Source organism: Sceloporus occidentalis, unplaced genomic scaffold (genome assembly GCF_023333645.1).
Source record: "Sceloporus occidentalis isolate IW3139 unplaced genomic scaffold, rSceOcc1.0.p SCAF_3, whole genome shotgun sequence".
NCBI classification, from domain to species: Eukaryota; Metazoa; Chordata; class Lepidosauria; order Squamata; family Phrynosomatidae; genus Sceloporus; species Sceloporus occidentalis.
This window is the reverse complement of record NW_028316983.1, coordinates 45,446,561-45,460,975: the sequence shown is the minus strand read 5'-3', so window position 1 is coordinate 45,460,975 and position 14,415 is coordinate 45,446,561. Positions and strand designations below refer to the sequence as shown.

The 14,415-nt window shown below is 45.9% G+C and overlaps 1 protein-coding gene across 8 annotated transcripts in view; it reads right to left on the bottom strand.

Moving 5' to 3' along the window:
• The window catches only part of NAV1 (neuron navigator 1), a 391,844-nt gene that overhangs the window by 29,572 nt on the left and 347,857 nt on the right, over positions 1–14,415 (bottom strand). For 5 of the 8 annotated variants that reach the window (XM_089514299.1, XM_089514293.1, XM_089514297.1 and 2 more), the window contains 5 exons: positions 7,518–7,669; positions 3,749–3,973; positions 3,025–3,077; positions 2,650–2,673; positions 2,451–2,528 (listed from right to left, as the gene is read on the bottom strand). In XM_089514299.1, the coding sequence (XP_089370425.1) occupies positions 2,451–2,528; positions 2,650–2,673; positions 3,025–3,077; positions 3,749–3,973; positions 7,518–7,669 (532 nt within the window). The remainder of the gene's footprint in view (positions 1–2,450; positions 2,529–2,649; positions 2,674–3,024; positions 3,078–3,748; positions 3,974–7,517; positions 7,670–14,415) is intronic. The other 3 variants (XM_089514294.1, XM_089514292.1, XM_089514295.1) reach the window with 3 other exon arrangements.

The window sequence follows — 14,415 nt, the reverse complement described above, 5'->3', positions numbered from 1 at the left end:
ACATCAGGTCCTGTCTGAAGGGTTCAGGGAAGCCAGAAGAGAGTTTGTCATCGTCCTCTTCATCGAGGTAGACGAGGTTGGAGACCACAGAGAGAGAGACGGTCAGCTGGCATCACATGGGCATGGGGAAAGCTTTCCCGTTCATTATCGGAAAGTTGGTAAGGTTCCAGTAGAGTCTGGGAAATATTGGTATGGGACTGAGGGGCATCTCGCGGGGACAGACGTATCTGTGCACACGGTACCGAGCCCAACTCAGTATCAAAAGATTGTGTAGGTTCAGAGTCTGGGTTCGGATGGGATTTCTTTCCCGAACATGACGCCTCCTTGTCCTTCTCTTTAAAGGACTCTGCTTCTTTTTATCTGATTTAGAAGAGTCCAAAGATTTCTTGCATTTCAGAGAAGTCGACTGGCCCGCCGCATCTTGGTCGGTCTTCTTCCGTTTTTCTGGGGTTGGTGACCCAGGGACAGGAGACAAGGGTTTGCCCACAGCAGCATTAGCTATGGCAGGGACCCTGGAGGCAGAAGAAGAGGGCTTGGCCTTGGCAACAGGAACCTTGGCAGGGACCCTAGAATTAGAAGGAGGGTTCAGGATCTGTGCATATAGCATTGAACTAAGTCGCATCTGGCTATTCTTCCTGGCTTGTGAGGTGAAAACCATGCAATGAGGTCAGGTCATGGTGATGTGGCCCTCGCCCAGGCAAATGAGGCACAAGGAGTGTAGGTCATGGCTGGGAATTTTCCCTCCACATTCCGTGCACTTTTTAAGAGTGCGAAGACATCATGAAGATTTGAAGGAGTAGACGAGAGAATGGTCAAACAAGCCAAGCGTTACCGGTAATCAGAGTCCAAAACAAGCTGAATCACTATCCAAGAGAGAAGTCAGAGCCAAAAACATGGTCAAAATCGAAAGCGAAAAGAAGAAGTGAATTCCATGCAAGGTTCCTATACTGCTCACGTGACAGACAAAAAGAACTGAAGAAGAGCGGGAAGACACCGAGCCTATATAGAGGGTGGGTGGAGCTACTGCCAAAAAGTCTTCCATAGCGATTCCAGAAGGATATGAAATTGCTGTGCAGGCGCAGAATAACCCATTTGTATGCTTTGCAGAGACCACGAAGAAGAACGTTGATTACTTCTCCCCAACACAGGGAGAGAGGAAGACCTCCAGGCTTCCTCAAGATGAAAGTGGATAAGTTCTAGCTAGGCCTAGTACAAATGTTCTGCTGAAGCCTGGGAATTGTGGTGGTAGTGTGTTTGTCAGGAACAGGTGCAAAACCATAACATGTGTCTCTGGCCCTGAAATGAAAGATGGAGACACAAACAATTGCCTCTGTTCCTGGCCTATACTCCAAAGGCTGACCATAATCCAAAAGTACAGCACACACACGTACAGCTGCCTCTCTCTTCTGGCTTTAAGCTAGAGAGGGCAAACATGGCTTGTCTTTCCACTTAACAGAGCTTGGGAGTGCCTGCTGGGTATAGAGACTAACATCTATTTCCCATCCAGAGCTGAGCTGGATTGGAGAAATGGAAGTATCTGGGCTTGTTCTGTACCTGTTACGCACAGTAGCCACCAAATGTACCTCCATCTCCTCCCAGCTCTGAGTAGTGAATTGGGCAGGGTCTTATTTTCTGTCCTGCCAGTGGCAACTTGGTGCTGGAGAGGAAAAACAGATTCCCCAGCCCACTTCTACTCTTGACTTCATGCTGCATTTCACTAAAACAAAGTAAGTACAGAAACATAACTATATTTCTTGGGGAAGAGGGGGATCCTGATGACAGAGATATTTTTGTTAGACAAATAAAGATGGGTTGAGGTTTACTGACCTCCTGTAGGTTTCCAGGTTCAATATTTAGCATCTAAGAAAAGGCCCACCCCTTTTCATCTAAGATCCTGAAGAGAAAACTGAGAAACTGTGCACTAGCAAAGCAATACATGTCCACTAGAGGATGTTCTTATTCCATACGGAATATGGAAAAGTCCCTCCCACAAGCCACTTCCCAGTTTACGATGGCCATTTCCTGATATTTGCTACAAAACAGCCATATAAAGCCACTGGGTCATCTTGGGCAAGTCACACACTCTCAGCCTCAGAAGAATGGCAATAGCAAACACTCTCTGAAAAACCTTGCCAAAAAAAAAAACCCATGATAGGTTCACCTTTGGGTCGCCATAAATCAGAAATTACTTGAAGGCACACAACAACAACAAGAAGAGGATTATATTCAGAACTGCCCAGATTCTGCCCAAATCCAGTGGCTTAATCAGAAGTAGAACATTTAGGTGGAATGTATTTCTAAGTATCTGTGCTGGATAATGCAATATAGAAAAATATAAAGGGAATATACTGTTCTGGATTGGGGAGCAGGGTTTCTGCATTCATACTGACAGCATACTATATTCCTCCATGCATGACACTTCTTGCTAAGTGGCAGCTGTGCCAACTCACATTGGCTGAGAGCTGGGATGTCAGCGTGGCCACTTTCTCTTGGGATGACTCCAACTCACGCCGTAGTTTACGGATTTGCTGCAGGAGAAAGAGAAAGGAGGGAAAAGAAGAGAAGTCAGGGAGCAGGAAAGCCCTTGGCTCTCCACCAATGGTCAAGAGCAATTCAGTGGCAGGAAAGAGAGAGAAGATCTTACTGTACCTCAGACTGCATCCTCTCCTCAGCCTGGAAGCACATGATGGGGCAGTGGAGAGACAGAGAGGGAAGTGGTTAGGGTGTAAGAAGAAGAGTCATTCCAGCCACAGGCAAGCAGACATGCAGAGAACCCAGGACCTTTACCACAATCAAGTCTCTGCATACACACATGCTGCCTCCACATCCCCCTCCCTATGGCAATGCAACTCAGCCACCTGTTCCCCAACCTGCAGATACACTATGCCATGCTCTGAATTAGCAGTATCCCACTCCCTCCCACTAGATTAGACTGCAGCAAAAAGAGTGCAGGTGCCTGTTGGAAGACAACACAGAGAACCAAAAGAATGGGATAAACTGGGCAAAGTAGGAAACACAGCTTACTGAGGAATAGGTAGAGGAAGCACTGGAAGCCAGGGACAGCACGGATCCATGAACTATAATAAAAGAGAGGAGGAAAAAGATATATATATATATATGTATATATATTATGGGACAACTCATGAACCTGGAAGGGAGAATAACTGGACACAAGAAAGGCCTAGGGAGCATTAGCATACATGGGTAGTAGGGCAGGAATGAGAACTTTTTTTTAAATAAAAGACATTCGTTTAATGCAAATTATTTAGTACAAATGGACATCCAATGCCCCACCAACACAGCAAATGTAAGGCAATCAACCATGATAAGGGCAGATGATTCCCCATTGCAGGCCCAAACAGAACCAGTGCCCCTTCCCCACATGCATTGTTAGCCCATTATTGTCATATCCAGCATAACACTTTCTTTGGATTGACTATATAGATCTAGCATGAACAAACATCCTAAAAAAGGCCGAGAGACAGGAGCAAAAGTGGAAACTACCTCTGCCCAATGGAAAGGCTGGTCCTCTGGACCAGGAAGGTTGCCTACCTACCAAGTTTGCTGAACATTTAGGGGAAAAAAATCTGATGTTCAAAGGGGTACTGGCTATATCCATTCAGAACCTCCACCCCTAACTCCACCATGGCAGTCTGAGCCTCTATAAAGCAAGTAGCATTTCCTGCAGGTGTACCAACTCTTGTCAGGACCTTATGGAGAGAATTTGTTGTGACTGTATCCCTCTCACCATTATTACTGAGGAGGAGACTCTTGTCCTCCTGGCTGGGTGCAGGACTCTCACCATCATCCACAGGGTCGCGGAAAGAGCCTGAGCGGATCATGCCTTTGGGCCGGTCTGCCAGGGAGAGGGTGCTGCCCATAGGGGAGGCGTTGTACAGCTCGAAGGTGGAGTCGTGGGTAGGAATGCTGTTAGAGCGGGTGATCCTCGGGGTGTTGGTTGCTGTGGGACTCACTGCAGGACAAGGGGGTGGGAAGGGAGAGGCTAATCAGAGCAACTCAAAGCCAGGAACAGAGACTAGGGAACAGGGTGTGCTCCAGGGAACAGGGGAGATAGGATGGAGACAGAGGGAAAGGGTAGAAGGAGCAAATAAAGAACACAACTGGCATGCAAGCTTCAGTTGCTACCTGTGTACCTAGTATCTTTCATGCCAGGTTATGTGTCATGTTATTAGGAGCCCTGTGGGGACAACATACAAAGCTTGCCTCTATTTCTTACTCTAGTGTAAAGAGGGAATAATTTTCACTGGCTCAGCCTCATTCATTCATAGATCTCAAGACTGCTCAGCATACTGTATTCGCCTTCCCCTCCAAGGGGAAGAGCAGATTGAAGAGCAACTTTTCTTCCTATACTGAATACTTAGGATGGAAAGAACAAAAAAAATGCAAAAAATAAACTGCATTTTTTTAGTTATGCATTTGTAAGTGTGCTGTAGTGTACAGAAGAGACCCAATTGTTAACTGAAATATGTGCTTGCTTGTTCTTCTACTAAAACAAAACAAAAATCTCTTGATAGATATTTGCTCTTTCTGCCCCATGGATCTTTCAGTACACACACACACATTAGGGAAGAGATGTACACAATTAACCGGTGGAATTTAATTTTCACTTTCTTCACAAAGAAAAAAAGCGTTATTCTCTGTGACATCATGATACTTTATGACTATTTTTTATCCAAAATCATGACACAAAAATAAGAGATCTTCTGGAGCTCTGCAAATGCTCCCCAAAGCTGATACTCAAAACTCAAGAGAACTGAACTTTTGCAGTAAGGGAGCTATATAATTCTTCAGGTTGTTTGATCAAGCTTGGGAAAGTTCCCTTGGCAGAACTAAACCTTAGGTAAAAGCCCCTTTGACATATATATTTTAATACACTCTCCAATTAGCATATGTAACTCTAGGCAGAGGTTATTACCAGTAAATCTGGCTCCTTTCAGAGCTAACCCACAAAAACCCCAGAAGGGCCCAAGGTGAAGTGATTTGCATTGTTTTGGAAAGACAGCAAGAAAGCTATTTGGCCAATAATGTGACTTCCATGATCTCTCTGATTAACACTTTAAAAGCCACAATCTATGTTGAAACATTTGGCAGATGGGGGGGGGGGGGGCACTCAGGCTGCCATCAGCTTACTTACCTAGAATGCCTCTGGGAATGATTCCAGCTAGCTAGTAGTGGCCAGACCTGTGTTAGTGCTGTCATTCCACTAACACCACCACTAATGACAGTGGTCTTCTAAATTGTTAAATTAAGAGAAAGACATAGTGTTGGAAAGGAGGGAACCTTATTGCTGCCACAGTAAACTTTTGTCTCTTAAAGAGTGTCAGAGGCCCAGAACAGATGGGCCAAATGAAGTGGCTGCCAGCTGCTTTTGAGGTGTGGTATTCAAATGATACATGCCTCAAAGAAGCCCAAAGCTGTGCTTAGTTTCGATCCGAAGGGAGAAGCGGGAGATATAAATAAATTTTTTTATTATTATTATTATTATTATTATTATTATTATTATTATTATTATTAGTTCAGCCAGGAAAACTTTCCCAAGCTTGATCAAACAACCAAAAAGGAGCTGGGATAATCTGTCTCCAGGAAGCACTGGTCAGCTCCATCAAGCATGCCCTGTACTGGAGTGGGCCATGCAGTCAGTGGGGTTCTGACCCACTTCTGGCCAGAGCGGACTCAGGCCACTCTTTCCCACCTGTCTGCTCCAGCCTAGAGTCAAACTGTGCCCCCCAAACATCCAACTTCAATTTGTCACTAACAGAAAGGGTGCTGAGGGAAGCTGTTTCAATTCTGGCTAATCCATGCCAGGAACATGGATTTGGCAAAAGGACATAGAAAGGAGAGCAGCACAGGCAGGAGAGGGAGGATAAGTAAAGAGTTTCTGTCTAAATTTTTGGTGAGTCAGATTGGAGAACGTCCTTAAATTTGATGAAAGAAGATCAGAGGTTTCACAGCTTGCTCCTAAGCAAGGCTTGAAAACTTCCCTGTGCTGCATCTTTGTTCCAGTTCCCTGGAGCCTGAAAAAAATACCAGCCTATAGAGACTTTATACAGTTCTATCTGAGCTGCAACTATTGCTCAAGATTCAGACAAAAAGGAGAGAAAAACTTGGCTTTCTGAAATATGCAAAGGATCTTCTTCAAGAAACAAACATTTTATTAAGAACACCAAGTGAAACTTCAGCTTCAGTCTATAATAAATCACTAACACTGTATTAATAGTAATAGCATTACCAATTAGTACTATACAAGTGTCTTACTCCCTGTTGATTTTCTTATTTTCACATCCATTCTGACCAAGATCATTCTGAATCATGGAACATTTGGGATAAATCTTCTTCCCTTTGGTGAGATATTTCTGTCATTTTGACTGTAAGGCTGGACTCCAACCTGCTCCATAGCCACACAGAATAATCTATCTTTAGGTGCCATTACAGAAATGTCCTTCTGTTATGTCAGGAAGAACATCAAGAGACAACCATGATAATCCGCAGTTCAACATGACATTCTATCTTTCCCTTTCTGCAGGAAAGACAACTAGCCTCCAGGGCATTTTTCCAGCTGCCCTGAAACTGGTCCCTGGATAAGCTGGTAATATTCTTTTAGAGTAGGAGTGTGAATTGTGTGAACTCCACATGCAAGTCCCAACAGGCCTAGCCAGCACAATCAATAGGGAGGAATGCTATGAGCTGCAATTCAACAACATCTAGAGCAGAGAGTGAGTGCAGTGGTTCTCCAGAGTCATTTCTGTGACCCACAGGGTACCCTAGCCTAGTCAATTGTTTTTTTATTAAAAATGTTCCATTTTTTTAAAAAAATGTTTACATATTTTTCAAATTGAATTAAAAAAATTCATACCCCAGGTCCTCTAGTGGGTGCAGAGCCATTACAACAACATTTGGAGGACTTCTGAGCTTCCTTAGGGGTCCAACAAAAATTTCACAACATTTTTGCAAATTTTTTTCAAAAAAATAATTTGCCCCCCAAATGCCCTATAGTGAATGGATGAGTTTCCACAGTATTTTCAGCCCACTCTGGACCAAGGTAGGTCCAATGAAGGCATTCTTTTAAAACAGAAAGTGAACAGGACGTGACTTCCACTCCCTGTCACTTATTTTAAAGGCCTTTCGTAAACCTAAAATGGCACAAGAAGGCCCAAAAAACAATGAAAGTGTCCCCCTTCTTCTCTAGAGAGCATGTGCAGCAAAAAAAACAAAAAAAAGTTGTGGTTTGTTTTTGTTTTGTGGGAATGGGTTGTTGAGTAGGTGCAGACTTCCATGGTCTCTTGTGGGGCTAGTGCAGCCTGCTGCTTTTCAACACTTGCTCACCCCTGATCTAGAAAGCCACATAACTCCCACCCCAGCTTAGAAAGAAGAAAATTAAAGGAAAGTATTTCAGAAAAGTATAAACTGAAATCAGCTTCAGCTAGACTGCACTAAATTAGAATAATAGACTCCCAAGCTTTGTGCTGTAAGAAATCAGGTAAAAAGGGAAAACTAACCAATATTAGTGAGTGGAGCCTTTCCAGCCAATGGCATGGAGACAGCAGGAGGGGAAGGCAGTTCAGATTGGTCATCTGACTCCTGAAGACCTCCGATTGTGTGGGAGTGCCGTCTCTCCTTGGCTTCCTCTTGAGACTGGACTTGATACCTACTAAAATAATAATAATAAATTTCATTTATATTTATATTTATATATTTATATTTCCCGCCTCTCCCTGCGGATTGAGGTGGGATTACATCAATAAAATAACACAAATATAGTATAAATATATAGTCAGTAAAATGCTAACATTAGTATAATAAAATAGCTAGACCATCATCTAATCATCCAATAATCATACAATCATAGTCCGAAGTGGAGCATTTCATTTTAATAATCTCCTATATAAGATCAGGTGGGTAAGTCCGCCGGAAGAGATCCGTCTTAAGTGCCTTCTTAAAGGCATCTAAGGTGGTAATAAGATGGATCTCCTCCAGTAGGCTTTTCCACAATTTAGGGGCCATAGCAGTGGCCCTTATCACACGGGGGGCTGTGCAGCTCAGTACCAACTCGACCGTGCATCCAACAATTCGAATTCACGTTAAAACGCAATGTTTTATCCTACCTGATTGCCTTTCCGAATTGAGGGGGAAGTGGAGTGAGTGCAAATTGTATTACCACACTGGTGCGGATTCTACTATTCGAATCAGCACCCTTGCGCATGCTCAGTGGGGGGTCTGAACAGGCTGGGGATGATGGGATAGGTGGCAGGGTGAAGGAGGGGAGCAGATCAAGGTGTAGGAGCAGACAGGGGATGATGGGATAGGCGGCAGGGTGAAGGAGGGGAGTAGGTCGGGGTGTAGGAGCAGGCAGGGGATGATGGGATAGGCAGCAGGGTGAAGGAGGAGCAGATTAGAGTGTAGGAACAGGCAGGGGATGATGGGATAGGCAGCAGGGTGAAGGAGGGAGGCAGATTGGGGTGTAGGAGCAGGCAGGGGATGATGGGATAGGCAGCAGGGTGAAGGAGGGGCAGATCGGGGTGTAGGAGCAAGCAGGGGATGATGGGATAGGTGGCAGGGTGAAGGAGCAGGCAGGGGATGATGGGAATAGGTAGCAGGGTGGCAGAGGGGGCGAGATGGGGTGAAGGAGGAGGAGGGGGATGAAGGAGCAGGACGCAGGGGGCCAAGGGGGATGACATCGGAGTGATTTTCCACACCAGACCAATTCGAAGTGAAATCAAAGTGAGCTTAGAAGCAAATTTTAGTGAATTCGCTTGTTTCCGAATTTACCAAAATGAGGAGTCAGTGCAGACTGAATGCGGAAGCGCCTCGTAAGAACCCCCCATAGAAAGCTATCACGTGAGATAATACATCACATTTTAGCATGAATTTGCATAGTTGGACCTGCAGTCACGTCGGAACTGAGCTGTAAAAAGCTGCAAAAACCTCTGTGTGATTAACACCTGAAAACGCTCTATGGGAAGTTGTTATTAACCTGGTTTTATGGTATTCTAGTAAATACTTCCCGATTGTTCTGAGAGTGCAGGGCAGATTGTGTAGGGAGAGGTGCTCCCACAAATAACTCGGGCTTGAGCCATGTAGGGCTTTAAAGGTAATAAGCAACACTTTGTACTGCGCCTGGAAACCAAGTGAGAGAGGAGTAAAATGAGACTGATAGTATTTTGAAAGGAGGGAGTCCTAAAGTTTCTGGAAACTGTAGCTGGACATTTTTCATCTAGCCAATGTCATAATAAAGTGTCATAACCAAGGAAATGAACTAATTAAGACTAGGATGTTAGAAAGATCATGGACTATCCTAGTCACTGAGAACTAATATTCTAACTGGAGACTGAAGCTGCCATTCTGCCAAACACTGCGGAGGACTCTAGGAGAGGGGCACCAATGGGAGTGATGTCTTTAAACCTGCCTACCAGCTCCTCTGATATCCCATACAAGCACTGGAATACCACCTGGATCGCTGTGGCTTTTAGGGGGGTTGTTTTGTGTTGTGGAGGGTAGGAGGGGGGAAGGGTGGTTTAGTGATCGAATCAGAGTCTGTCTGTCTGTCTAAACTTTGAATCTTGTTTGATGTCAAAGTTGGAAGATCCCTTAAACTATAAATATGATTGTGGAAGAACGAGAACATAAGGCTGTAGATTCTGGCTATGGAGCGCCCATTAGAGCAGTGTGGGGCAATGGGAGATATAGCATTAACAGGGTGAGGAGGAAATATAAGGGAAGACGAGAACGATGCTTGCAATCTATCCAGTCTTCCATGCACCCTGTTAACCCAAAAGAACTGAGGGTCATCCAACTAAACCACAGACCCTCAACCTGGTCCTCTGTAATGCCAGGTCAGTAAGGAACAAGTCACATATCATCTATGACTTGCTGGAGGAGGAGAATGCCGACCTGGCTTGTATTACGGAAACCTGGCTGGGTGAGGATACTAGTGTGACATGGGTCAACGCCCTCCCAGCTGGGCATACTATTCAGGAACAAGTTAGGGAAAGTGGGAGATGGGGAGGTGTAGCCTTAGTCCATAAAAGCACCATCATCTTGACCAGGAGACCTGTCCGGAAAACAAATCACATCGAGTGTATTTACCTGACCTTGAAAGCTAGGGACAGTCTGGTGATTCTGTTGGTCTACCGTCCACCGCGTGGCCTAACAGACTCTCTGGCTGAGCTGACACAGCTGGTCTCGGAGCTGGTGTTGGAGACTCCCAGGCTTCTCGTTCTGGGGGACCTCAACATCCCCTTTGAGGCCGGCTTATCAGATCAGACAGGTGCAGCTCGGGAGTTCATACGCTCCATGACCACCATGGGCCTGTCCCAATTAGTATCAGGTCCAACACACTGTGCTGGTAATACACTCAATGTGGTCTTTAGTACAGACAAGGAACATCCATGGGCAGAAGTAATTCAAACCTCCACTCTGTCATGGACGGACCATTTCCTGGTCAAATGGGACTGAGGGTTACTACCCATATCCCCCTCAGAGGTGGAAGACCTATTAGAATGGGCCGTCCTCAAAGGCTGATGGAACCCAAAAGGTTCCAAGAGGCCCTGGAGGGTTATATGGTTGGGAATGACTGCGATTCTGTCAAAGCCTTGGTTGATAGCTGGAATAACGACCTTACCAGGGCTATAGACACTATTGCTCCTGAGCGTCCTTTCCGTCTCGCTTCTAATAAGAAACCATGGTACACCCAAGATCTTCAGAAAATGAAGCGAGCTGCGCAACCACTAGAGCGCTACTAGAGGAAACATCACCACTTATCTGACAAGGCACTCCATAGGATCCTTCTTAAATTCTATGGACTGGCAATTGATGCAGTAAAGAAGTCGTTCTATGCTGCTCGTATTGCATCAGCAGAATCCCGTCCAGCAGAGCTGTTCAGGGTGGTTAAAGAGCTAACCCAGCCCTCCCACCCTGAACCCACTTTTGGAACCAATTAAAGCCTGCTGTGACCTATTCAATGACGTTTTCACTCATAAAATCTCTCAGATAAGGGTTGATCTTGATGCCGGTATTACAACTGAAACTGTAAGAGAGGCATCCAGTGACTCCGTGGACTATGTTAGACTGGATCATTTTGAGTTTGTAAATACTGATGAAGTGGTCAAGCTTCTTGGATGTGTAACGAGGACAACGTGCCCTCTCGATCCTTGCCCATCCTGGTTGACCGCCCAGGGAGGGGATGCAGTAACAGTGCTGCTCCAATCTATAATCAACACATACCTCAGGGAGGGGATAATTCTCATCAGAGGTTAAACAAGCGGTGGTTAAACCACTTTTGAAAAAACTCTCCCTAGACCCCCTGATAAGAAACAACTATAGACCAGTCTCCCTACTACCATTCTTGGGCAAGTTGAGCGAGAGGGTGGTTGCCTTCCAACTCCAGGCTGTCTTGGATGAAGCTGATTATCTAGACCCATTTTAAACCAGCTTCAGGGCGGGATACGGAGTTGAGACTGCCACGGTTGCCTTGGTCGATGATCTCCATCTGGGCATGGACAGGGGAAGTGTGACCCTGGTCGTACTTTTGGACATCTCAGCGGCCTTCTATACCATTGACCACGGTATCCTTCTGGAACGCCTAAGGGAGTTGGGTATCGGGGGCACTGCACTTCAGTGGCTCCGTTCCTATCTCTCGGGCAGATTCCAGATGGTGATGCAGGAAGACAGCTACTCTCGTAAAAGAGAGCTGACATCTGGTGTCCCACAGGGCGCCATTCTGTCTCCCATGCTGTTTAACATTTACATCAAGCCGCTGGGTGAGATCATTCGGAGACATGGGGCGAGGTGTTATCAGTACGCTGATGACACCCAAATGTATTTTTCTATGTCTCCGACTATTACAGTGACTAAGGATGGCATCTCTCCTCTAAATGCCTGTCTTGAGTCGGTAATGGGCTGGATGAGGAAAAGCAAACTCAAAGTGAATCCAGAGAAAACGGAGGTGCTTGCGATAGGTTCCCCTGGTCCAGAGATGGAAATTCATCAAGCAGTCCTGGACGGGGTCACAATTCCCCTAAAGGACAAAGTTTGCAGTTTGGGAGTGCTCCTGGACTCGTCTCTACAGCTGTCATCTCAGGTGGAGGCGGTGGATAGGAGGGCATGGTACCAACTTTGGTTGATACGCCAACTACGTCCCTACCTGACCAAGAGGGACCTTGAAACAGCGGTACATGCACTGGTAACCTCTCGTCTAGACTTCTGCAATGTGCTCTATATGGGGCTACCTTTGTACCAAGTTCGGAAGCTTCAACTGATCCAAAATGCTGCAGCCAGATTTGTCACAGGTACATCTAGATAGGAATGTTGGGTACTTACCGTGACACGTTCATTTCCTGCAGAGAAGGGTCCTGGCATCCTGTAACCTAATCTGGGTTTAGCTCCTCCTATTTGCTCCTGTAGGCAGGGACTATAAACAAAAGACCGGCCCCTATATAGGGAGGAGCTAGCCCCCCTGAGCCTCAGTCAATAACAAGCCAAGTGAGTAGCAAGGTAAATCAAGGAACTGAACTTTAGTAACATCAGCTAAGGGTTAACTAGAACACCTTAGAAAAAACTAGTCCAAGAACAAACAAGAACTCAGAAAACCAATCCAGCAACAAGAAGAAGAACAAGGCAGGTCCACCAACAGGCAGGCAGGGTCGGAGGCCGCATGCAGCACCCGGGTGGGCAGGATGCCAGGACCCTTCTCTGCAGGAAATGAACGTGTCACGGTAAGTACCCAACGTTCCTTTTCCCATCAGAGAGGGTCCTGTCTTCCTGTAATCTGGGATTTACAAAAGCCCTCTCGAACTGGGAGGGAGGTGCTGCTAGGAGACTGTGGGCCCTGACACAATCTGTTGGAGGACCCTCTTTCCCAATGACGCCACAGCGGACTGAGACATGTCCAGTTTGCAATGTCTTATGAAGGTTGAAGGCGACTTCCATGTGGCCGCCCTGCAATGTCTGACAGGGAGGCGCTAGTGGCCAGGGCCGCAGAGGTAGATGCACTCCTGGTTGAGTGTGCCATCACCCCCTCGGGTGGAGAGAGATCAAGAGTTCGGTAGCTCTCTTGAATACAAGACCTGATCCACCGAGTTGAGGCAGATAACTTGTATCCCAAAGAGCCTGGAAAAAAGGAAACGAACAACATTTCAGATGACCTTAAGGTTGAAGTCCTCTTGATGTAGATTTTGAGGGCTCCGCGCACAGCCAATGTGTGCCAGGTCTTTTCCAAGTCCTTCTTAGGACTGGGGCAGAATGAAGGCAGGAGAATGTCCTGTGACACCTGAAAGGCTGAGTTCACCCTAGGCACGAAGGTAGGATCTGGACGAAGGCACACTGAGACCGGCCTAAAATACACAAGTCATTACGTACCGACAGGGCCTCAGCTCTGACACCCATCTGGCGAAGGGAATGGCCGTGAGGAAGATGACCTTGAGGGAGAGGTGTTTGAGGAAGGCCTCCTGAAGGGACTTGGTCGGCCCAACCGTCAGTGCCTTTAAGACCGTGTTCACACCCCAAGCTGGAAAATGATGTCTGGTGGGCTGGCCCTGTTGGAAACTCCCCTCAATAGCCATTAATGTGAGGATGGCTGCCATTCTAGCTGCTCTCGTATGGAGCAGAAATGACGTGATGGCAGACACCTGCCTTATAACCATGTTGGGTCAAGTCCCTTCTTAATGTCATCTTGGATGGACTATAGCAGGTCAGCCACTGAAAACCTGAAGCAGTTGATGAGAACTTGTCTAAGCGGTGGATTATGAGATCAATCAGAATAGAACCTGATCTAATCTGGACCTATGGCAGCTTCCAGCCTATCTCTGATCACCTTGTCAACTGGTTATAGTAATGAAGGTGATATTAAGGTGATTTCACCTGTAGCAATTAAGGCTTAGCACTCTGAAAGAGGAATGTTAATGTCTGACCTCCAATTAAAATTTAAAACAATGTGCAGTTCTTTACTGGAACATCTGTGAACCTGTGTAAAATAAGACTAATCCCATGGTTAGGCAAAGAAGACACTGGATTAACCTTTATCTCACAGACATTGGTGAATCCATGCAGAAGCATAGATGCACTCTGTGTTAACAGGGCATGTGGTCAGAATTAAGTCTGATTTCATCTGAGGATGAACTAGTCTAGAGGCTTCAAAAATCACCCCAACTCCATGTAGCAGGCTATCATCAACCTGTATGAAGGCTGAGGGGTCTCCCGGCTGAATGAACTGCTGATTAAGGAGTCATGAAATGGGAACAGAGGGCTTGGCAAGGATAGCCCTCTGGTATCTAATTTCGAGGAGAGAATCTTCTCCACAAAAAGGATCTGTCAAAGGAACACAAACCTAAATTTTAAATAGTATAGTGGGCCCTCGATATGTACTGGAGTTGGATTCAGGACTTTGCATGGACACCAGAT